This window comes from Lethenteron reissneri, chromosome 26 (assembly GCF_015708825.2).
Source record: "Lethenteron reissneri isolate LAM-NWPU_2019-01 chromosome 26, ASM1570882v1, whole genome shotgun sequence".
NCBI lineage: Eukaryota > Metazoa > Chordata > Hyperoartia > Petromyzontiformes > Petromyzontidae > Lethenteron > Lethenteron reissneri.
In genome coordinates, this window is record NC_083804.1 from 20,696,868 (window position 1) to 20,720,587 (window position 23,720).

General features: G+C 49.3%; 1 protein-coding gene and 1 long non-coding RNA gene across 3 annotated transcripts in view; one reads left to right on the forward strand and one right to left on the reverse strand.

Moving 5' to 3' along the window:
- Positions 1–1,591: 1,591 nt before the first annotated feature.
- LOC133347854 (roundabout homolog 1-like) overlaps positions 1,592–23,720 on the forward strand; it is a 167,716-nt gene continuing 145,587 nt past the window's right edge. Inside the window, exon 1 of one of the 2 annotated variants that reach the window (XM_061560532.1) lies at positions 1,592–1,937. In XM_061560532.1, coding sequence (XP_061416516.1) covers positions 1,742–1,937 — 196 coding nt within the window. In that variant the 5' untranslated portion in view covers positions 1,592–1,741. Of the gene's footprint in view, positions 1,938–17,873; positions 19,637–23,720 lie in introns of those variants that run through there. The other variant, XM_061560533.1, reaches the window with a different exon arrangement.
- On the reverse strand, positions 4,521–13,883 carry LOC133347415 (uncharacterized). Its single transcript, XR_009755709.1, has 3 exons — positions 13,766–13,883; positions 8,205–8,299; positions 4,521–5,562 (listed from the first exon to the last, which is right to left on the reverse strand). It is a non-coding gene; the product is annotated as an uncharacterized LOC133347415 (long non-coding RNA).

A 23,720-nucleotide genomic window follows, 5' to 3' on the forward strand; every position in this document is an offset into this window, starting at 1 on the left:
AAAAGTTACGTTGACGAATGTGGTGATTTTCTACAAAAACATTTAATATTTTACCCCTTTAAAGCTGGGCTTAATTAATATAATCATGTTTTGTATCTGGTTATTGGTAATTGAGCTTGAACGCACTCAATTTGCTACACGTGAGAACTTTATTTAATAATTGGCTGGACCGCTGTGCAGATTCCACGGTGCCAGCTCTGTGCTCTGACAGCCATTATGAGCTTTTTGAGCCGTCTAGTTGCCTCACAGTTAACTTCTGGAAAGTTCTTGCATTTTGAGCTCGAGGAGACAATTGTTACACTTGTCAACGTTGCGATTCTCAGTGCTGTTGCTGCAGGACGGTGAAGGCCTGCATGTTGATAGAATGCCTCCCTCGCTTTTATCGGTGCCTCGGTTGGCGTGCGTACGCGTTTATTGTTTTTTCTTCTTTCCCTCTTTGCGTTTTCTTTTCCGATGTGGCCACGGCCGTGTCACTCGCAACACCGTGCCTAATCGTGGAAACGCGACGGTCGCCACAGCCCAGGGCGGGGGGGCGGGGAAGGCATTCATTTCGTCCGCTTATAAAAAGGGGGGGGGGGATTGTTTGCGCCGCATCAAACGCTTCCCATTTATTTACCGCCTTCTCGCCATTTGCGTCAAGGCCGGCGCTTGACATTGTACACAATCGCTCGCTTCGACACGGTGAAGGCGGCGTTGGCCATCCCGCCGCAGCGGGCACAATGCGGTCGCCTGTTTAAAGCGATATTGTTTTGGGTTAATTGCTTGGCTGAACAAGCTCGTTTGGTCCCTCGCGGGGTCTCTCTTTTTTGCGGACCTCAGTGTCATTTTTAGGCCGTGGAAAGAGGCCGGCAAATCCACTTGTCGAGTTTGAAGTTGGCAGAGCAGGTGAGGCGTGCTGTCAGCGGCGCCTGACAGACCAACAGGTTCTCCGCATCTCGGGTTGCTCCGTGGTGCGGCCCCCAGTTGCGGCCTGGGAAAAGTGAGGAGAGAAGACTTTGCTCCGTCCACACCACCGGCCCGTGGCATTCTGCTGCCCCTGGAGACAATGGGCCGAAAATCTATCACGGAGGCAAAACAGAGGTGTTTGGAAACAAGCATTCTCCTGGGCTGTCAAGAGCTCGCTTTCACTGGCCTGAGCGGTGGACAATACTAGGGTCTGAGCCCGGCCCAGCCTCTGATCTGTGTCCCCACTGGCCCCACTGGGGACTGCCGCACGCGCACAAAACACTTCTTCCTCGCACTCGGTTTGTCCTTCTTCATCTCCGTGCCGTGGCCACACTTCGCCACCGCGCTGTGCGGTGGCGATCAAGGAGGAGGAGGAAGGAGGTTGGGTGGCGCCGCTCCCACCGTGTTTTCGCCAACGTGTGCCGCCGCGGCCACGGGGGGATTGTAAGCACCCGAGCATGCCGTATCCCTCGCAGCCTCGTCTCCCACCCCTCGGCGCCCGGTCCTCCCCCCCCCCCCCCGCCTTGCCTTTGTCCCCTAACGAATTGCTCTCTCAGCATGGTGTCCCTACTCCCTTTCTTCTCGATTGTCCATGCACCAAAAAATAAGCGGGAAGCATTCAAGTCAACCTTTCCCATTAGCCAAGCACCAACATAATTTCCTCAGATCTTCCCCTCGCGTACCCCGGAGGTGCAGGGCCACAGAAACGGGGGGCCGCCTCAACCTTTAAGTTTCCTCCCTGCGCCACTCTCGGCAGTCGGAGGTTGAGTCCCCGCTGTTCCCTGCATAAAGAACGATGTCCGGTGCGCTCTGCTCCCTGCTGCTAGGAGTTTGTTTCGTGGGCCAGGCGCTGGCACGGCTCTGCCTGTGCCAGTGCGACTGCGAGGTGGACGAACCCTCCCCGCGCCTCTTCACGCCGGGACAGTCGCGCCACTTTGCTGCCACTCGCGGCTCACTGCCACTCCACGCAAAACCGCGGCACCTTCTCAGCTGTGAGTACCGACCGCCTCGCCACCCCCCCGCCCACCCCCCCATCGTTCTCGCGTCTTGTGCCCGCTTCTTGCTCCTTCACTTACACCATCGCTCGCTTGCCCGCTCGCCCGCTCGCACGCTCGCTCGTTGCCCTATCTCGCCGGGCAACCGCAAGCCCCTTCTTTTGCTCCCTCTTCACTCCACCGCCGCGCCTCTCTGGTGGTGGCCGCGAGGTCCGGCGTGGCATTAAGTAACTCCTGAGCAAACACGGGGCCCTCTCTTCCCTCTCTTCAACGGCCGTCGAGTGTGTTGGTTTAAGTGCTGCGGGTGCCAACAAAAGGCAAAGGAAACAATCTGAAGGACTTTCCTCCGCAGCTCCTACTTAATTATTCGGGCAGGACTCCGCCGTAAAACGCCTGCTGCCCATTCACGAGTCGCTCTCCTCGGCGACACTTGCTTCAGCCTCCTCCTCTTCTTCTTTTTTTGTTAGCGGCGCTCCTGGGCCTCCCCCAGGAGCCGGCCACTTATTGGCCCCCCTTTGCTGCCCTCCGTGGCAGCCGGCCTTTGTGGCAGAGAGATCGAGTGCAGATTGAAGATGTGGCGCTGTTGGCCGGCCGCTCTCGGGATGGCGAGAGCGCTCCGTGTGTGCGGAATCGGCTGGCTGGAGAGGTTCCCGTAGATTGTGAGCGAACGAGTGAGTCTGTGAGTTTGTGAGCGTGCGTGCGTGTGCGTGTGAATAGGGAGCAAACACAGCAAGTTGGCACAGTAGGGGGCACAGCTGGTGCATCGGCCAGTCATCTCAGTCAGCCAACCCATGTTACCTGGGTCTGTCCCGTGATCTCCTGTCAGCGGGCGTTCAACACTTCACGTGGCCTTAAAGTGTACCCAGACTGGCACAATCACCGTGGTGACATAACGACCACTTAGTGGCGAATGGCGGTTGTTGTTGTTGTGCGTGTGAGCTGGTTGCAAGTAGGTGAGCGGTGAGCGTGTGCAGGGCCGTTTTGTCACATGGCCAAGGTGAAATTTTGTAGATACCCATCGGGCAACCGTAAGTAGCTCTGAATTAATTTTATTTGGTATTCCAGATTCCAGAAGTTGCTCCAAAATGTTTTTCAGCCCAAGTAATAGGAGAGTGAGCAATGTGGAGTTGACTTCACAGCACGCTTCGCCATGCGTTAAAGACGAGCGCGGCGTATGCGCGTTTTTCCCAATAAAAGAATATCCCGTGTGCAATGAAGTATGGCCCACAATCCAGTGACTCTTAAACTCGGGTTGATAGATGAGTGCTACCGCTGTGTAATGAGGCATGGACTTGTATGCGTGGGGTTTTCCTCAGGTACTAACAGATTCCGCCAACGTGCAGGATTACGAAGGAATGGGCCAAACACCTAAGCAGGCTTGCTGTCGTGCGAACGTAGTATCGGTGGCTCCTGCGGAGTCCTCTGGAGGCATCTGCCTCCTAGTTTGTCGTCGATGGTCGTAATTATTCCTGCACAGGCCGGCGACCGTGAAATTAAATGATGTCGGGGCTTAGAGACCCCACATTTCGTGAAGTTCACGCCATCCCCGGAGAGTGGTCCGTGTGCGATGTGCTGTTGCCGTGTACGGTTTAGCTATTTTTTTCGCTTACGTTGGATAATTGTTCTGTTTGCCAATTGTCCCTGCGAGGAGCCGTTGTGATGAGGCGATAAGTATAAAACGGTGCTTGCCCTTGAGCGAGGAACCTCAATGTCCGACGATGATGACACAGAATGCCGTACATCTCCCTCGCACTGCCATGTCCGTTGCAACGTTGGGATTCATGCACGTGTGTGTGTGTATGTGTGTGTGTGTTATCATTGTGGTGGGAGCGGTAGTGTAGCGGTTAGCGCGCTGCGCTAAGAACCCGGCGATCCGGGTTCGATTCTCGCTCATGACCAATACCAGTGACGATTATCTGAACCGGTCCTGGGCCTCCCCTATGTCGACTCAGCCTCAAATGAGTACCTGGCGCGGTGTGTAAACACCGTCACTGGGGAGACAAAGGGGGTCGGGAGTGGTGCTGGCCACCCGCCCCCTCGTGTACCGTTCCGGCCTTCATAGGTGCTCGCTAACAGCACTTGCCTCTACAGTCTGTTAAGGCTATACGGGGAATCTTTGTTTTTGTATTTGTTATGATTGTGGGGGAGCAGTGGCACAGTGGTTAGCACGCTGTGCTACGGACCCGGTGTTCTGAGTTAGTTTCCCATTCATGGCCAACACCCGTTACGATTCGCTTAACCGGTACTGCCGCCTCCCCTAGTACGATTCAACCTCAAGTACCTGGCGTGGTGTCTAAGCATTAGTATTGGGAAGACAAAGGCGACCGGGCGTTTTGCTGGCCACCCACCCCTCACGTGTGGTGTGGGCCTTCATAAGTGCTCACGAACAGCACTTTCCCCACAAGTCTATAATGCCTATGTTGGTGAAACATAAATGATTCCAAAGTATTGAAGGTGAATATTTTCGTCTTTAATTATGTTGAAAGATCTATCAGGGAGAAGACATTCAACAAATGATTAACTTAAAAGAAATATGTTCAAGAGTAATTTAAGATGAGGAAATGAAATGTGACATAAGCTTCTTTAACATTTACTTACTCACGAAACTAAATTCTCCTCCAATGGATGGATCACCAACAATGTGCAGCGTAAATCTGAGCAGTGTTCCAGATATAATTCTAAAGTGTGTCTTATTAATGTAATTTTATAGTGTGCTATTCTTTCCAGTGGCACACAAAACTCATGAATGAGGCTGGCATGATTATGTATTAAATGGTCTTGGTTTCACCCACTTTTACTTCGACAAATGTGTTTCTTTGCGTAAAGGCTGATTTGATTTTGTTCAGCAGATGTGATGAAAAGCGCTGCGCTCTAAAGGTAATTAACAATAAATTTTTAAAAGGTTACTCCGCAGACTCCATGTGGCGCTGTCGCCCCATGGCTCTTCCTGAAAATTAATCTGTCAGCCTTGGTGATGCACTGTACTGTAAGCTCGTAAACACTTCTGGGGAATGTAAATGCATCCGTGCGTCGTCCGTCTGTGATCTTCCGTCCGCTGTCCTTTTGTTAACCAGTTGTTGGCCTACTGTGAGTCAATGCTCTCGTTCTCCAGAGAGATGTTACTTGGGCATGGGCGTCATTATTAGAATTTTTATTTTGTTATTCATAATACTGTAATGATGTTTAAAAAGGCATCAATATCCCTTTGCCAATCTACCGCTGGATGAAGGCCTACTAATGCTGTGTCAGCGCTGGGGGTACTTTTACCATGCTGGTCAGTGCGTGTTGGTGAAGGGGGACCCATAATCGGTTCTGATATCACTCGCCAACTATATTCGCCACGGCCGGGAATCGAACTCGGGTCATTGGGTTCATAACACAACGCGATTAATACGCCAGTATTTCACCTCATTTGGAATTTTGGACTCTGGCACCTGCACGACATGAACTGGTCGCATGACAGACATCTCCCGGAGAATGCAATGTCCCGTGTTGTCACGGGTGGAGTGTTGTGTTCGGCGAGCCGCAGAATGAACCGCGAGGCGGCTGGCTGCAGCGTGAATCAAACGGCAGCCGTCGTGCAAGCCGGCCCGGTGGCGAGTGCGCGGACGGCCCAGGTCACCTGTGCACCCCCCACACACCAAGTGCGCCGCATTCACAACAATAGCACGTCCACCTCACACTCTGAGCTCAATCCTCCATGCGATTCACATTGCCTTCCATTTACCTGTCCGTGGACACATTTACCTGTCAAGCGATTGTTTTGCCCGCGAATTCCGTAGCTGTTTCGGTGTTTTGAAATTGCAGGATTAGAGAAGATAAAAAAGGGTCTGTGGATGAAAGAGCATCGTTATGTGCAATGATGTTACATTTGAAACGCTGTAAGTAGCCGAGTCATTTTTATTTTTAGAATCTACGCACATCGGCAGCGTCTTGAACGCAGAAAAATGTGGTGCATTACTGCTGCACTGCCTAAGTAACTTGGATTTTTCAGATTCGTATTGGGAGCATTGACCTTGGCCTATAACCTCTTACCCCTAAAAAGAAAACAAGCCCCTGTGAGATATCAAGATCATAGGAATGTCTTGAGAGTGTCAAGACTGGTCAAATCGTTGTGGAGATACCGTTGGCACAGATGGAATGTTTTGGAGTGCCGTGACCCGTGGCCTAAAAAAACAATCCTTGGAGAGTCGCTTTAGACTGAGGTCATCCCCAGAGATTTGTCAAAATTGGTCAAATGGTTTAAGAGTAGGGATGGCCAGACGGTCGGAGATTGCTTATGCGATCTGTTCACTTGGTGGGTGGGTGGTTGTGGTGGTGGGGTGGGGGGGTAGTAGGCCAGGGGGGAAAAAAGGCCTTATTAATGCATGCAGCACCACGCTCACTGTAGAACATAATACAGATACTAAAACCGAGATGCCAAAAAAATATACCAGCCAGCAGTTCCAGAGGAATGATAATTACATGGTACCAGAGATGAGAGACGTTTGACTGCCGGGATATCGTTAGCTGGAGTGCACGCTATTTCCAAACGCACTCTATTTATGTTTAGTTTGTTAGGCGTTAAAAATGCAAAACACGTAATGTCCGTAATATTTGGAGCTGGCACGGCGCTTAATGGCAATTAGCGGTTGAAACGCAGTTCGTTGCGCGTGCAATTACAAATCCCGCGAGCATTGTGATGTAATTAAAAACAAACACTCGTGGGTGGAATTGGGGAAATGAGCATTTTTAAATGAGATTTTGGAAAGTAAAAAGAAGGGGGGAATTCAAAAGAATGTATGTATAAAACAAATTTATTCAACAATAAGCATCACTGAAATATGTTGTTACAGAAATTATTGGGCCTCCTGAGAAGCCCCATTTGAGACTGCGCGAAGGCGCCATTGCTAAGGAAGTTGTGACAATCTCATTAATACGGCGTTTGCTCAGGATTTCTTGGTATTTATGTTGCCAAATAAAGGGGACCGTTTCCCACCACGTGCCTCAAATTAAAGTGGTCAAGCATAGTGGTGACAAATCGTCCCTCAGTCTCGTGAGCAGAATTAATATAAAATGAATGTCGCAGCCACAGTGACGCATTAGAAAATAACCTGTGGCTAATGACAAAATAATAATGGTAACTGGCCCTTGATGGGATTGTAGCTCAATGCCTCTTGCAAAATAAATCACAAATCTTATCAAGCTATTTATAATGAAAATGAGTTTCGTTTAATTTGACATTGACAATTCGATATTGACACTAACTATACGAGTAAATAAGAGAATGTGAGATTGAATGCCAATGTGTTCAATAATGGGCACAATAGAAATCTCATGACATTGATGTAATGAGACACAATGTAAGGAGTGGTCAAGTCAATCATTGAAACCTGCTGCTTGCATGCAGCCTTGTGGCTACCGGCAGCCATGGATTCTACACTTGATTGAACAACATATTGGTAATTTACAGTCCTTTGTCAATCCACTATTGGAAGAAGACCTCATCACTGGCTTGCTATCCATATGATTGGCATGACCATATTTGACCACGAAAGTCAGTGTAGGTTGGTGAAAGATGTGTGGCCGTGACCGCAATTAAACTGAGGCTGCCGGGTTCATTGAGGAGTGTCCGAATCACCGTGCCGCGATGATTAAATAATAGGCATTTAATTGAATGTTTGTTCACTTAGGTAGACATATGAATGAGTCACTATTTACTAAGAGCAATCTTTTGCTGGGCCACAAACGTTGCGATGGAGCAAGGCTTGCTTGGGATCCAATAAATAAGTGGTTCTTGTTGAGAGGGCATAACACGAGAAATTCCCACAACCATTACTTCGTGAAATCATCGAGTGTGTTTCGACTTTACGTGACAGCACTTGGCTCTGGGTAGCTGTTGATGTTTATATTCGTGTGCCTTGGCTTTTATGCCGTTCTTTAATTTTTTTTATTCTATCTATCCGGCGCGTATAGCTGGGAAGGATGGCGGTGTATCCCCTGGGCGCACTGTCTACCTTTGGACACTCGTGGGCGCTAACGCTCTGTGACCGAGCCCCCTTACCCTCGCCACGTGGTTCTAGCGCGCCCCCTACCACCGTCCACGCGCTCGCAAAAACCGGACTACTCACTCGGTCAACTCTCGCTTATCCGGGGTAATTGTCTGGTCGGAAGGGTTGGTCCGGTTAAAACAACAACAAACAAACGAATACGGATAATGCCAAATACACGCGAGATGCCAAATGTTAAAACAACAACAACAACCCATGTATGTGTATTGCTTACCAATGGAGAGCGTGGGTGAAGACGAAGAAAGCGTGGGATGTTTGGCCAGCAAAACCGCGAATGTTTGGCTTCATATGGCAGGAAACCAGGAGCACCTGGAGGGAAACACGCGCAGATGGATTCAATCAGCCGCTGTACCCGCCACCTGATGGTCATCTCACTGCCCAAGCCTAACACAACACCTGGTTGTTACCAGGCGGTCTCTCGTCCACGCACGAAAGCTTGATCCTGGCCTAGCTTGGTGAGATGTGGCGAGATCGGGGGGCATTTAGGCTGCTTTGGTCTGTAACGTAAAGTTTGAGTATACACAAATAAAATACACTACACAGTTCATACTCTTTGGTTCTTTCGGTAAAGTCACGTAGGTATAAAGTAAAATAAATCACGACGTTTCAATTGCAACACGAGCAATCATCATCAGGTGTGAAAACCACAGCAAGAATCCCTGCAGTCACGACAACTTCAAATCTAGATTACTACACAGTTCATTTGGATACAACCACGAGCTTACTGCTGACTGCTCACTGGGGCAATCCTGCCACTCTGCACCACAGGAGTTACGTTCTGCCTGTTGTATACACAACACGTGAGAGACACAAGATTGGTAATCTTCCCATGCGTGAAGGGCCTTACCCAGGTATGCTGGGGCACATTTGACAGCAGGCCGTGTATTCACTGTGTTTGCTGCACATGTACGGAGCAATTGTTTATATTTTGGGCTATGTGTGTGTTGTGTATGCCTGAATCGCGCGCATGCCTCTCTTGTTGAGACGCGGCCATTCACAGTGACTCCATGAGTAGATAATTTAGTGCCACCAATAATCCTGCACCACCCTCCAGCTCACACTTATAATCCTATAGACCGGGCCAATAACCCAACTCCCAATCTATTGGCCAGACCGTGACTTTATCACCGATTCTACAGCCCAGACCTTGATCTCAGCATTCACATCTATGCTCCCACCTTGATCAACCCGTACTAACCAGCACGTTGAAGTATGGTTACACAACCCCTCTGACCCGGTCTTCATCCAGGACGAGACCGGTGGAAGGGCTGTACATGTACAATGTAACAGTGCGGTTGGGATTTTAAAATTACTCTTTTGATTATTATCTTCACTCACATGTGCAAGCGTTACTCCCAGAAGGCATTCTACAGTTTGTAAATGTTATTTTTTAAAGGTTATGAGTTAGCATAGTCTGCAGTCTATTTTGGCTGTCTATAATAATTTCCTGACGAAGACCAGTAACCTAAAACGTCGAGTAAAAAAAACTATGGTTGTTGTCAAGGACCACTGAAGCTTTAATTTTGAATAAATGTTGTGTCATCGTAGCATCGTGTGGTCTGTTAAAATTATTTCCTGATGTTATTTAAAAGAGCACTCCATATTGAACATGGAGCCCTGTTCAGCATAGTTCGGCCTAGCAGCATGTCTAATAAACAAAATATTAACACGTTGGCTTTGGCGACCAATATGATTTATGATTGATTTCTGGGTTAGGTCACACATCAGTAAATTATGTGCAATTGTCCGTTAGTTTCCATTATAAATCAACGCAAACACCGGAACATTTCCACAGAAGCTGTTAGATGCAATCAAACACTGGAGAAAACCCCACGCACACGAGGGAGACACCACGAAATATACATTTTAAAAAATCCGTCCCTGATGGATTGGCAGCATGCTTGCTGTAGTGCCATCTTCTGGTCACCAAATATCTCTGCGGGCCGAGAGTCTCGCAGATTTGTAATGATGACGGCGATCTCTTCCTGATACCACCAAACGCGCTTTTCCAAGGCAGCTGAATTATGATTATTGGCCTGAGCCACCGCGCCTGGCCCAGCACACGCATCTCTTTTCCGACCGGGAGCTTCCGGGCCAAACTGCCGCAGGCAACGGCAGCGTTCGGTCCCTGAATGATGTTAACGACTCAAACTACGTCCCCGGGACATTGCGACAGTGGCACGCGCGAACTAATAACCACGTGTGTCATGTACGTCGGCGCACCCATCAAATTATACAGCTTTGCAATTACCGTGGTAATTGAAGGTATTATTAGAACGGGGAGAGATGATCATTGCGCAACGTGCCATTGTTACGGCAAAAAAACACAGACATCTCGCTGGAAATGAATGTCGACTACACAGCAAAAGTGAAAACTGTGAATACGTGTGTCAAGTCAAGCAAGGAGAGCCTCCTTTTAAAAGGCCACAACATCCCCACGAGTATCTCACTTGGGCTGAAACACAGCCCAAGCACACAACGCAATAAAAAATAAGTAATATTTAAAAACACTTTTTAAAAACACGCTTTTGTGAAATGTACTAGTAATGGTAGAACTCCACGATTCCAGGAAGTGGCCCGAAGCTTGCCATAACGTAAGGGGCCTTGGCCAATTACAGCCAACGTCAGTTGAGCGTGGACAATTAGACCCAAGACGAAACATAACATATAAAAAATAATGTTTAAAAACATTTGTTTGTATTTTCTATGATATCATATAGTATTGTCATCAGTATGACATAAGTATACCAAGTTTGTAGTCGATACCACATTGGGAAGTGGGTTTAAATTGAGTTGCAAGATTTGAGGATACGACAACAACAACAGTGAGTTAAAAGAAAGCGTGTTGGTCACTGGGGTTGTTCGACCATACTTCGCCACGCTGGTCATTGCGGGTTGGCGATGGGTGGGCAGGATCGAGAATAACACAAATTTAAGTCTCCGACTTCATTCCGCAAGTGAGCTAACCACTGCACCACCGCCCCCCCCCCAAACGCCCTCCCCACCTATAACACAATCCACTAACATTCCTACGGGTAACATAGTGCAGTGTAGCAAATGACACAAAGGCGGTTTTCATGCGAGACCCCCCCCCCCCCCCCCATAAAACCTTGCTCTGATTTTCGCCGCGTTCTTAGAGAGCCATTGTATTGAACTGCCATTGCCGTGCGTAATGTCGCATGTTTAACTGGCGTTCCATTGCCCTGGTCTATATTACAGTTTGCTAAAACAAATAAATAACTATACCCAACCCCCTAACTAATATTGGAGCCAAGATATTAAATCACGCCACGCCGCGGCTCCCCCGCACCCATTAAAAACAAGTTTGGATGGATATGACTTAATTGTGCAATTCTTGTTCAGCTATCCGTGCCGAGTGAAATGGATCACACGCACACACAAAAAAACAGCTTTGAATTGTAATACCGTATTCTCCACATTATAAGACGCCTCGGAAAGTATAGACGCACGCCACCACATTTGTACCCCCCCCTCCCAGCGTCAATAAAGTGAAATCCATTTTGGTCACAAGCAAAACATGACACACCGGATTATAAAACGCACCCCCAACGTTTGCTTTCGAGAGTGGGGGGGGGGGGGGCGACTGTGCGTCTTATAATCCTGAAAATAGTTCATTCATTCAGGGGGCCATCGGTTTGACCAAAGGCACAGAAAAAAACAACCCAACAGAATACATGAGGTTTGTATATGCTGCATTGTTGCGTACTTTGTTTGAGACATTTTCATGGTTCGTCTGTGCGCCGAAGAAGCCACCATCAGCCACGAGCCATCCGGCGCTGGGTTTGACGGTCATCCATCCCCCCAATAAGCCATCGTCGCCATCTCTCTGGGTTTCTGCGATGGAACGAGCCCACCTCGGCTTCTTCGTGATTTTAGGGCTCCGTCTCCGCGTTGGGCGACCCACTCTCGTTGGCCACGTTTTACCAACCCGCAGAACTGGCGTCTGAAAGCAAGGCAGATGTCGTGTCCCCACACTTACTCCCCCGCCTCCCCCCCCCCCGTAATCTTAAATCTAATTACAGTCCTACAACAGCTCCCGCCCCACCGCCCCCACGCTCTCCACGTCCTAATTTTAAGAGGGCTCCTTTTAAATTGGTGAAGCGAGCCGATGTTGTCCCCGAACAGCCAATTTGGTTTTCGCTATTCAGTTAAATACGAGTTCTCACATAAAAAAAAATCCCAGTCCTTTTAAGTTGATATATCACGTCGTTCCCAATGTTAAGGGAGGGTTGTCCACAGGCGTATTGGATTGCCTTGCAGATTACCTCTCGTCTGTGGCTCTGTCTACCAGCCACGCGCCTCGCTACTCAGGTGTGCCACAAGCGAACCCGGGGAAAATATTCAGTGAGAAATTAATCCCCGACGATCACCCACACACACACGTCACGTGCGTGCCCGTATGAGGAGCGGTAGCGTAGTGGCTAGCGCGCTGCGCTACGAACCCGTCGTGCAGAGTTCGATTCCCGCTCACGACCATCAACGCCAGTGACCATTATTAACTGTACCGGTCCTGGGCCCCTCCCCTAGGTCGACTCAGCCTCAAATAAGCATCTGGCGCGGTGCGTAAATTTCGCCGGGAGGGAGACAAAGGCGGCCGCGCGTGGTGCTGGCCACTTACCCCCTCGTGTGCCGTGCCGGCCTTCGTAAGATGCTCGCGAGCAGCACTTGCCTCAACAGTTTGTCAAGGCTATACGGGGCATCTTTGTCTGTACGTGTGAGTGCACGTGCCGTCCTGCAGTGGGGTTGGGTTCACTGCACGTTTAGCGGTAATAGGGTGTGTGTGGCAATTAGGGAATGACAGTGATTTTAACCCGAACAGCCACGTGTAACTAAAACATTCGTTTCAATCGACCTAGACTTTCAATGCAACCCCTTCGCCACGGCACAATTAACGCCCCCCAATGATACCTCCATCTTCACCGCTGCCGGCCCCCTCATTCGCAATCTCCACCTCCTCCTGTTCCTCCCCCCCCATCAACCACTTTGTTATCTCAACAGCCTCTTACTTAATGTGCCTTCCCGCACCTCCTACTCCTCTTAATATTCCACCTCCTGGTAGGTCACTCTCTCTCTCTCTCTCCACCTCCATCCACTCTGACGCCCATCCTACTCCAAGTCCCACCAACCTCTAGAGCACCTCCACGGACGTTTTTTGTAACCACCTCTTGGCCTCGTTCTACACCGTCCGTTTCTTCATCATCATCTCATCCACCACATTTATTTACTCAATCCCGTCCCACCGACTCACCCCCCCCCCCCCACTTAACCACCCAATAGTTCCAACATTTAATGAAGACGATTATGAACCTTTGGACAACCACACACCGTATGATGCTGATCATAGTGGCAGTGATTGGTGGCTGTGTATGAAGGTACGGAGGATTGCGACGACGGTGACGATGATTACCTGGGAGCGGTGGCGCCGTGGTTAGCGCACTGCACTACGATATAAACCCGTAGAGTCCTGAATTCGGTTAAATCGAGTGTTATCACCACCGCTCCTGTGCTTGAAACGTGCTCGAAGAGGAGGCCTTCATCCAGCAGTGGATTGACAAAGAGGACTGTAAACAAAACGGAGTGCGTGGACAATCCACGCGTCTCCTTCGCCAGCCGTTCCTCTATCCTCACATGCGGCTACATTCCATCCGACCACGACTCCCATACCCCCCCCCCATCCACGCGGACATCTCCCCGGTTCAGCAACATCCTGTCGGGCACCGTGTTGTTGTCTGCCTGCCTGGCTGGCTGGCTTACCTGATGAATCAGCCGCCGAAGGTCCCTCCTCCGGCCTGCCTCTCTGCGTCTCGCGTCTCTCTCTCTCTCTCTTTTGTTTGCGTAACGTCTCCTTTGTGGCGCTTTGGAACAAGCTGTCGACGAACACACATACAGTGCATACAAATATATACACTCTGCTGTACTGGCGTTCCCTTTGTGGGCTTTATACTTCGCACTCCGCGGGAGGCGAATTATTTGGTTCACTCACGATGACAATTGTATGTATATATATTTAAAAAAAAGTGTTTATCATGAGACTTGAGCAATGCAGAACTTTAGGCTGTCGCTGCCTTCCACCCACCCCCTCTCCAATGGGTTAAACAATCACCCCCCCCTCCCGTCCACTCCAGGCTGCTGTACCATATTGTAACGTTCTAACATAATGCTGTGTGTACAGACATGACAACGCGACTGTGAGTCTCCTTCAATACACACCCGTCTCTGCACGTACAAATCAAGAAAGCATGCGTGCCACAATGCATAGACCCCACGCGGTCTTCGAGAAGCGCATAGTTTCAGCAGCTTTGATTCAGTGTAAGCAAAGCTCTGGACCGGTTTCGACACAACGCGTCTCATCGGCGGTCACAGGCTTGCTTGCTTGAATCAATGCTGCCGAAACGCCAGGAGTTGTGGGCCAGAGGGTCCCTCTCGTCTCGTTAAGATGTCGGTTGGGCGTTGTAGCTCTTCAAGAACACGATTTGGATTTTCGTGACTCGGTCTTCCGTGTGTTACATAAATTGTAACTGAGTTCAGTACTGCGAGATGACCCCGACGACACCGCCAGTGGTAGTTGGTATCTAAACCCGCGCTGGGCATCCTCTAGGTCGACTCGGCCTCAAATGGGCATAGTACTTCATTACAATGATGTTATTATTAGAAACAGTACCGCGATTGAGATGAAGGTGGTCCTGTTCTCCACCACGTTACCCATATTGAGTGCCGAACTTAAGAGGTGCTCGCAAACAGCATTTGCCCCTACACAATACACGAGGCTGAATGTAGAGCATATGGAGTTCGATCCAAAGGCTCCGAGAACTAATAGACCAATGGGAAAGTCGTGTTAAGTGTGCTTACAATCAGCCACAGATGGACACATGTATATGAATCCGTAAGATGTGTTACTACAGGCAAAGTCTGGACTGGTTTCGCTCTACTCGGGCCTCATCAGCAGCCAGGCGAGCTAGAATCCTGCTGGTTTACCAGATGTTATTGGCATGAGCCTCTCTGTTATCTACACCATGGGCCGTCATTTCAACAACAACAACAATATTGGAGCGGAGCATTCTTGAAAATGAATAGGTCAAATTCCGCTCAGTTTCGCCACTTAAATAAAACATATTTTTGTCTGCCAGCCAATTGCTTGTTTTGCTTAAACACCCGGATAGATGTACTGTACAATGTATCGCCCCTTTGGGGTTCATCAGCAGTCAGACACGCCAAAAGCTACGCGCAGGAAGGCGGCTTTGCTAATTGCGAATTAGGCAAAGTATTTCAGCATGCTCAACCTAGAACGCCAATTACGATGGCAATGTGCACGAGTTTCTTTACTATGATTTTTCTTATTGCCTTTTATATAAAACGCACAGCCTACGACGAAGTGACGCGAGACGTAGCCTGACCTCGTCAGGTCTCGGAAGCTACGCAGAATGTTGTACTGTACTGTGCTCCAATGGCTATGCTCCCTCTGCCATCACCAACCCACAGCGAGCAGCGTGGTGAATGAAATATGGTCAAATGACCGGCCAAGACACGGCTGTCATCCAGCAGTGGATTAACAGGGGCAAGAGCGCAGAAGCGTGGTCACCACATCTACGCCTCTATATAAGGAACGAAACAGGCGGACTTCTCCATAAATCTGTCTGCCGCCTGATGAAGCTGGTTGTAATTACTGGCGAAACGTCGTACGTGGTTTGCAAATGTTGTGGCTTGGCTCTCCAACACACCGGTGTGCTGTACTAGTGACGAATTGGCCACGTTCTGTTTACGTGACAAACCTTACGAGTTGGCTGTGTCGGGTGGTGGCGGGTTTTAACGACACATTGATATATTTACGCGATCTAACCCAAAAAAACTCTATTATGGATAACAGAGGGCTGTACGTGTATACACATGCATCTCCACATAAATTAGTATTCATATCGTCGTAATCACAGTAAACTCCTTTAATTAATTCAGAAAAGCCGTGAGTTTGAATTATGGCCCTGCATTTGTGGATGTTTGCCTAATTCCACACTAATAGGGATCGTTCGGCACACGAGATAAGAGATTGTGAGCGTCAGTGTATTTAAAGCGGCATGGTTAAATACGGTAATAATACCCAATCGATTTAACTGCTCGCTGCCGTGAATTGTGTCCATAGCGAGAACGGAGTCTCGGCGTGTTGCCTAGTGCCACGTGCAGTATACACAAACAGCAATTGCACAGTACATAATGACATAGACTGCGCGCATTATATACTGCAGTGTAGACCTATCGTGGAATGTAGGCCGTTAAGAGTTGAGCCGCCTCCGTTGTGTGAACATCACCGCCGACAAATGTTTGCGAGCCTGTGCAATAGCTGCGGGGAGGTGGAGGGGGGTGGGTGGTGTTCGCTGTGTCCACGTGAGTACAATGAGAGTTTGCGAGTGACTATTACACGCCAGCATGGCACGTGAGTGGGCTGTGTCTCCAACATCAGCGCGCGGTGTCTTTGTCTCTCTGCTCAGTAACCCCACTCCCCACCACCCTCACTCACATTCGTCAATGGCACTGCCTTACAAACAGAAAACAATGCGTACAATATTATTTGGGTCTTTCGGTAAAGTCACGTAGATAGGTTCAAAGGAAATAACAAAAATCTACGACGTTTCGATCACAACACAAGCGATCTAATCACAACACAAGCGATCGAATCGCTTGTGTTGTGATAGAAACGTCGTAGTTTTTTTGTTATTTTCTTTGAACCAATCTACGTGACTTTGCCGAAAGACCCAAAGAATATGAATTCCTGCAGTCACGAAAGCTTTAAGTCAAGATTTATTGTGTACAATAGGCTGACGTTTCGGGCAATGGCCCTCTTTTTCAGAGCAGAGAGGGTGTGTGTAGTTTACGCCGCAACTAGCCTTACTCATTTAAGATGGCCAACGTTTTGCCAGACTTATAATTGTATTCGAATAAGTCTTAATGTTGAACAATGTATTAAGACGGGAGCGAATGTAAGTACGTGCTGTCATGGGCATGCATTTACTTCGATACGCGGTTCAACAGATGCACTCACGCAGCGCTTACGAGCTCTCCCGTGCCTTTTCGTGTTGTTCGGAATGTTGTCCGACGTTTCGATCCACGTGCTGGGAGCTTTATCAGGAACTAAATCGATTACAATCGCGTTGCCGGCTTCTGCCGGATTCTGATGTCGAGCCGACTTCAAATCAATTCCCGAAGAAGCTCCCCGCGCGTGGAGCGAATCGTCGGACATCATTCCGAACAACACGCGCAGTACGACCCATGCAGCCGAACCGTACGACAGCTTATTACGCAGTCGCAACGAAGCAAGGGGGCCGCACACCCCTGCAATGTCGCCACTTCTGGCGCGATGGGCCGTCCACTAGAGGGAGCTCCAGAGAGCCCCTAAATAGGACATCTTTGGCCTACTCTTCCACGCTGCCAAAATGTCTTGGAAGAATGGTGAGAGTACCCACGCTTTACCCCCACCATAACGATGTCGTGACCCATTTAATACTGCTGAGGTCGACGAATGCGCTTGGGGAATGGTGTGGAAGTAGCGGGGGGCGGGTGGGTGGGTAAGATTCGTGCACGTCGTGTTAACTGCCGCGTAGGGAGAACGACGAATGAAACCGGCGACCCGTGCACGTCCCGTGTGCAGCTACGGCATTGCCGGTCATAATGAGCAGCGGTGGTCATCGCGTTCACTCAACGCAGCACTCGCCCGGACGCGAGCAAACAACAATCCGCCGCCACCCAAACAGTAGAACCTCCCACACCAGCAACCACCACCAACCAGCCACCAACCCCACCCCCACCCCCCACGCGCGGAGTCCGAATGGAACGCGCCGCTCGCTGCTGAGAGCCGAGAGCGAGGAAGAGGAGGAGGGAGGGAGGAGCTGAGAGTGCGAGGCGCGTGGTGAGTGTGTGGGGGAGCGGGAGTCCCCTCGCGTGTTGGGCGCGCTCGCTGCTCTCTGCGCAACGTGCGCTCATCACCAACAACCACCACCAACAACAACAGCAGCAGCAGCAGCAACAACATCATCATCAACAACACCGGCCTCATCATCGTTTGTCGCAAGACGCAGTGGAACGGACGCGAACTCGCTTCGGAACGGACGCGACTTCCCCCGACTTGACTCGAACCGCTCCGACCCGACGCGACCCAAAGCCGGCGAACGCATTTGCGCTCTCGCCTCTCATCCGTCGGCCGCGCGTGTCCGTGGAACTGGGTGGCTGGCAGCTTGGTGTTGGTGGACTTTGGCGACGGTCCAGCGTTGAAAGCTACGACAGCGATAAGCAGCAGCGACGAGCAGCAGCTGTAGTTTAAAGCGCAAGTCTTGCGTAAGTTGCGCGCTCACAAACCCTCCCGAGCGAAGTGCGTGAAGTCGTGCGCAACGCGTGCCGATTTGAGTTTGTTGCGTGAAACACGGTACGCGTTAACTGGAATGCAGTATTTATTTTAACGTACGGACGTTCCCTTCTTCTTGACTCTTTTAAAGAAAATAGGAGCCGATCGGAATAGGAAGTTAAAAAGAAAGCAAAGCTGCGGCTTCATTCGAATGCGTTAAGCCCATTCATTCGCGTGGAGGGACTCGACACGGGGTGTCCATGCGACCATCGGTGCTTCAGTGTGTATCCCGATAATTATTATTGCCATTATTTAATTTAACTTTTACAATCGTCGCAAAGAGAAGACGGCATCGTCCATACCCTTCGCCCTCCTGCCATCCGCTCTCCTCTCGGCTGGGAAAGGTTTCGACTAGCGGCCGCCGTGTGTCTTCGGGAGGAGGAGGAGGGAGATCCGAGTGATTGAGTGAGCGGGGGAGGAAGGGTTGAAGTTCCGTTTCATCGAAGGAGAGGTGGGAGGGGGGAGGAACTGCAGCATCCTGGTGTGTGTCTCCCCCCGACTCAAGCAAAACAACAAACAACTCCTTAAAGTGAAGACGACTCAAGCAAGCGCGACGCCACATCGCGCGACAACGCGAATGGGTCCCGGAATCTTCGAGACGAATTGACATTCTTCGAAGGAGCGAGCGCTTGAGGAAAGCCTGTGGGCAGGACGATAGACGTTTACACAAGTGGACCCCTCGACGAGGACACGTCGAGCCTTGAGCTAAAGGGAACTTTTTTTTACGGAGGAGCCACTTCTTGTCGACGATGAGAACGAGACACCTCCATGCGTGAACCTTGCCTGAGAGAAACATTTGAGGATGAAATCCTTTTGAAGAGGAGCAGGGAAGACATCTGAGCGAGGAAGAGCAGCGGAAGGATAAGAGGAGGATCTTCGTGCGAGTGGTGCCTTGACCAAAGCGTAGACCCTGTCGTGACCACCAATCGTCATCATCGCCACCACCATCACCACCTCCCCTGGAGCTGTCGAGCAGAAGTTGTGGTGGGTTAGAGTCGAACCCCCATTGAGGGGACCCGCGTAAATCGATGCGGCAAGTTCTCACGTCGAAGGACTTAGAACCGCGAAAGAAAATAATTAAGACTTAAGCTCATGAACCTTTCAACCACATAAATGCGAGTATCGTAGCATCACTAATCTCCAATTTTTTGAGCGACGGACGGACTGGGTGTGGACAATGGGAGGCCGCTTGCATCTCATCGTCTGTCTGCTCGGTGGCATCGTCCCGCACGCCCTGGGTAAGTCAATGTGTGCCGTGGAAGTGTACGTTGACCTTTTTTTCGCACCGTACGTAAGCCGCCAACCGTGATAATCGGCGGTGCGTTGCCCCCGGTCTGACCGCGGAGGCCGATCCGTTACGGAAATAATTGCTCTTTCAATACAAATACTGTTTGAACTATTCTACGATGTTTTATCTTCGGTAAAGCTGTTATCAGTTTGGAATGGTTCCGGGGGCGCGGGGGAGGGGTTGGTTGATGGGGCATTTAAAAAAACTCGTTGCTTTTGGAAAGATAATCGGAACGCATTTTCGATGTTGCCCCGAAATGTCACAAACTTCTGGCTCATTTCTGTTGAGCTGTGGCAAGGTTTTTGTTATTTTGTTACCTCCCTCTCCCATTTGTTAAACCATCACGCGTTTAGCAAAGGAATTTGAGTGGCCGTGAGAGATTATGGGGGGGGGGAGCGGGGTTGGGGTGGGGGATGAAATTAATCCAGCGGTGGATTGATTCTGGCTGTGATGACGAAACAGTCACTGGAGTGAGGCTTTGGCGGCGGGTGCAGTGTTGAAGCGGCTTCTTCTTTCTCTCGCAAATTAGCATCACCATAGCATGGCACCAGGGGACACGCCACCACATACAGCGTGCGTCTTAAAAAGAGAATCGTGGATATCGAGAAGCGCATTCCACGTGAGAATCTCAAACAATTCGGGCGTTTAGACACGTTTTTAGGAGATTGCGTAAATAATGTGGTTATAATTGACAACTGTTACACGCGTAGAGCTATAATGTACGGTACATGTGTGGCTGAGAATAAAATACATGCACATTGTGAATGTACACAGATAAATAACACAACAATTGGCCCTCTGAAAGATATGATACAATAGCACGTAGCAAAGTTATGTTAAATGCACAATCCTGGCCAGATTTAATGTAAACGTGGCTAGGTTTAACGAGACATTTGTTACAAAAAAAAAAACCGAAGCCAAGTTATGTAAAATGGCAAGGTCTGTGAAGTTGTAATATAATACGGTGGTGACTAAATTGGCACAGTTGGGGGCCAAATGTACAAGGGGCTAAAATATATCCAGAAGAAAAATCCTCCACAAGGCGTGATGAAAAGTGACCAGGAAAAACAAGACATAATTGTGGGAAAACATATCCCAATCCTTCCTTAATCTTTGCGACAGGATCGAGGAGCAACCTCAATTAGAATAATAGGCAATTTATTGGGTCAGCCTAAAGCATTCCACCGGCCCTTAAAGCAGCATCTTGAAACAGGCACAATGCAATTATAAGCACTCGTGGCTTTGGAGGGCGGGGGGCAGTTTATTAAACTGGGAAATTGATGGTTCCATTGCTCGGAATGAACATTCGACTGGGCAGGAAAAAAAACCACAAGCGAAACTCACATTATTGGGTCTTTCGGTAAAGTCACGTATATAGGTTAAAAGAAAATAACAAAAAATAACAAAAGCTATGACGTTTGCGATCGAAACGTCGTAGTTTTTAGTAATGTTTTTGTTATTTTCTTTGAACCTATCTAGGTGACTTTACCGAAAGACCCAAGAATATGAATTCCTGCAGTCACGAGAGCTTTAAGACAAGAGAAACTTTTATGCACGCACAAAGTTGCAGAGCGGTGTGATCGCGCGCTCATTGAAAGGAGGTTCTCGTAACGCGTTCGTGTGATTGATATCATATACACATCACACGGGGCGCCACGGTTGCGAGATGTTAATTAGCTCGCCTGGTATACAGGAAGGAGGTCGTGGGATTCCATCGCGACCCTGACGCCTGCATATTTGGAGTTTGCGTGCCTCTCTCCCCGTGGTCGCGTGGATTTGTCTCTGAGTCCTCCGGTTTTCCCTCTACATTGAAAATCAACGTGCGTTTAGAGTATTTGGCTGCTATAAAATTCCACGTGATAAGCCACTTCATTGAGCTATCATATGTGGTTAGGTCGCTTCTGAAAAAGAGTTATATCGTTCAGTGGGCCTTACCTGTTAAAATAAAAAAAATAGTTACAAAATATAGTAGTTTATATGTGAAGCATGTTTTCCATACACTCCCCACATCTCGATCCAACGGTGGGTTTGGTCTATACCGGAGTACACATGTAAGTGTATATTGTATACATAGAGCCTGAACAAATGACCACTGTTTATAAAGTGGAGGAGGGGTGGTTTCTGGGTCTCATTTGTACGTATTCCGACCACAGCATGGGATGTATGAGAGTGTGTGTTGGTAGTGAGGAGCGGTGGTGGAGCGGTGATGTAGCGGTTAGCTGCGCTGCGCTACAAGCCCGGCGACCTGAGTTCGATTCCCACTCACAGCCACCAATACTAATGACGATTATCTGAACCGGTCCTGGGCCTCCCCTAGGTCGATTCAGTCTCCCATGAGTACCCGTTGTGGTGTGTAAACATCGCCACTAGGGAGACAAAGTTGGCCGGGTGTGGTGGCAGGCACCCAACCCCTCGTGTGCCATGCTGACCTTCATAGGTGCTGGCTGAAAGCACTTGCCCCTACAGTATGTTAAGGCTATAGGGGGTCCTTTGTATTGGTAGTGCCATTGGCTTATATGATTCGTGCGACTTGGGGTTCAATTCCTGATTGGGCACGAGACTCAACTAGTGGCAATTGGTATCAGGCCTTGCCCCCGTTTTCCATAGATCAGCTCAGCCCTAAATGTGCACGTGTATAGCCACCAACAGCGATGGGTAGAAAAAAACCCAGCTGATCCTGTGTGGTATTGGCCACACCACCACCTCATGTGCTGTCATCATAATCGTTATCAGCCACTGCTGGATGAAGGCCCCCATGCGCCAATAAACCGCCCTTCACGGTCTATCGCTGTCAAAACCGCATCTCACTCGAGCACGCGAACTGGTCTCATCACTGTCATCTTTCCTGTTGTGGTCATCCCCTCGGATCCCTTCACTCATTTGGCTGCCATTCCGTCACCAGCCTCGTCCATCGGCCATCACCTCCTGCCAAGGCCCATTACTTACATTAACGCGCACCGGCATAACTTGCCCTCTGCGGTGCATTCCGGATACAGTAACTCGATGTGGAGTCGGGGGCACCTTTGCCTTTATATTTTGTACGGAATGGGCGGGGGCGGCGGCGGGGGGGATCGGAATTGGTTGGCGGAACAAAAAAAACCACGGGGCCACGGACAAACGCTCTCATTTGGAATTAAAATCCCAAGGGGACCCGCGGATGTGTGCAGACATTTCCTCCTCAGGGCCCTCGGTGAGGCAATGCGGTGACGCCCTCCGCCTGTGTTAATGTCCGCGACTCCTTTTGTGGATGTCTGTCTGGGACCCATCACTCGCCTCTGTGTGTTAGTGGCCAGAGCAGCGTCGGCGATGGACAGTAACGTATTGAGGGCCATTGTTTTTTTTATTGTGCCAAATCCTCCCCAGAGACTGTCAGAAAATGCCACCTCCTCCCATCCTCCTCCTCCAACTGCCCAACGCTCGTTGGATTTACGTGTTTATAAAATGCGTGGCTTTTTCTGTTGTTGTTGTTGTTCTCACGTCTGTGAAAACGAGTTTTGTAGCTCATCGGATTTCTCCCAGTATAAATAAATATTCCGATTCTGACATGTTAGGAAGTCACTGGAGCTAAATCTAGATATACAAAACCGAATTCATTTCGAACTGCTTTATGTGTTCAGTTGTCACCCCTGCACCTCCGATTAGCAACGGTTGGATACGTAGGGTACGAACGAAGTTCAACATACATACGTATAAACATTTTTGAAAAAAAGCTTGCTGTCCATTAAGTTTATTATTATTTTCCTCGGTTGTATTTGTGCCAACGGTACCTTTTGATGGGTTGCCGTCTGTTTCAATAAACTTTGCTCGCGCTTTGTTGAAATGTCCCGCAGCTGGCCGAGTATATATCTATCTTCATTATCATCTCATCATTATCGTACGAGTTGTATCCGGTGGTTGCCAGTTGCGTTTGGATAGAGCGCAGCCAACAAACATTGCGAGTTAATGTTTCTCTCGGACGTAAAATAAAAAAGACACATTTCTTAGACGTTTGTTCCGGAGTGGCAGCTATCTAAAATGTTTTGAGATTGAGATAC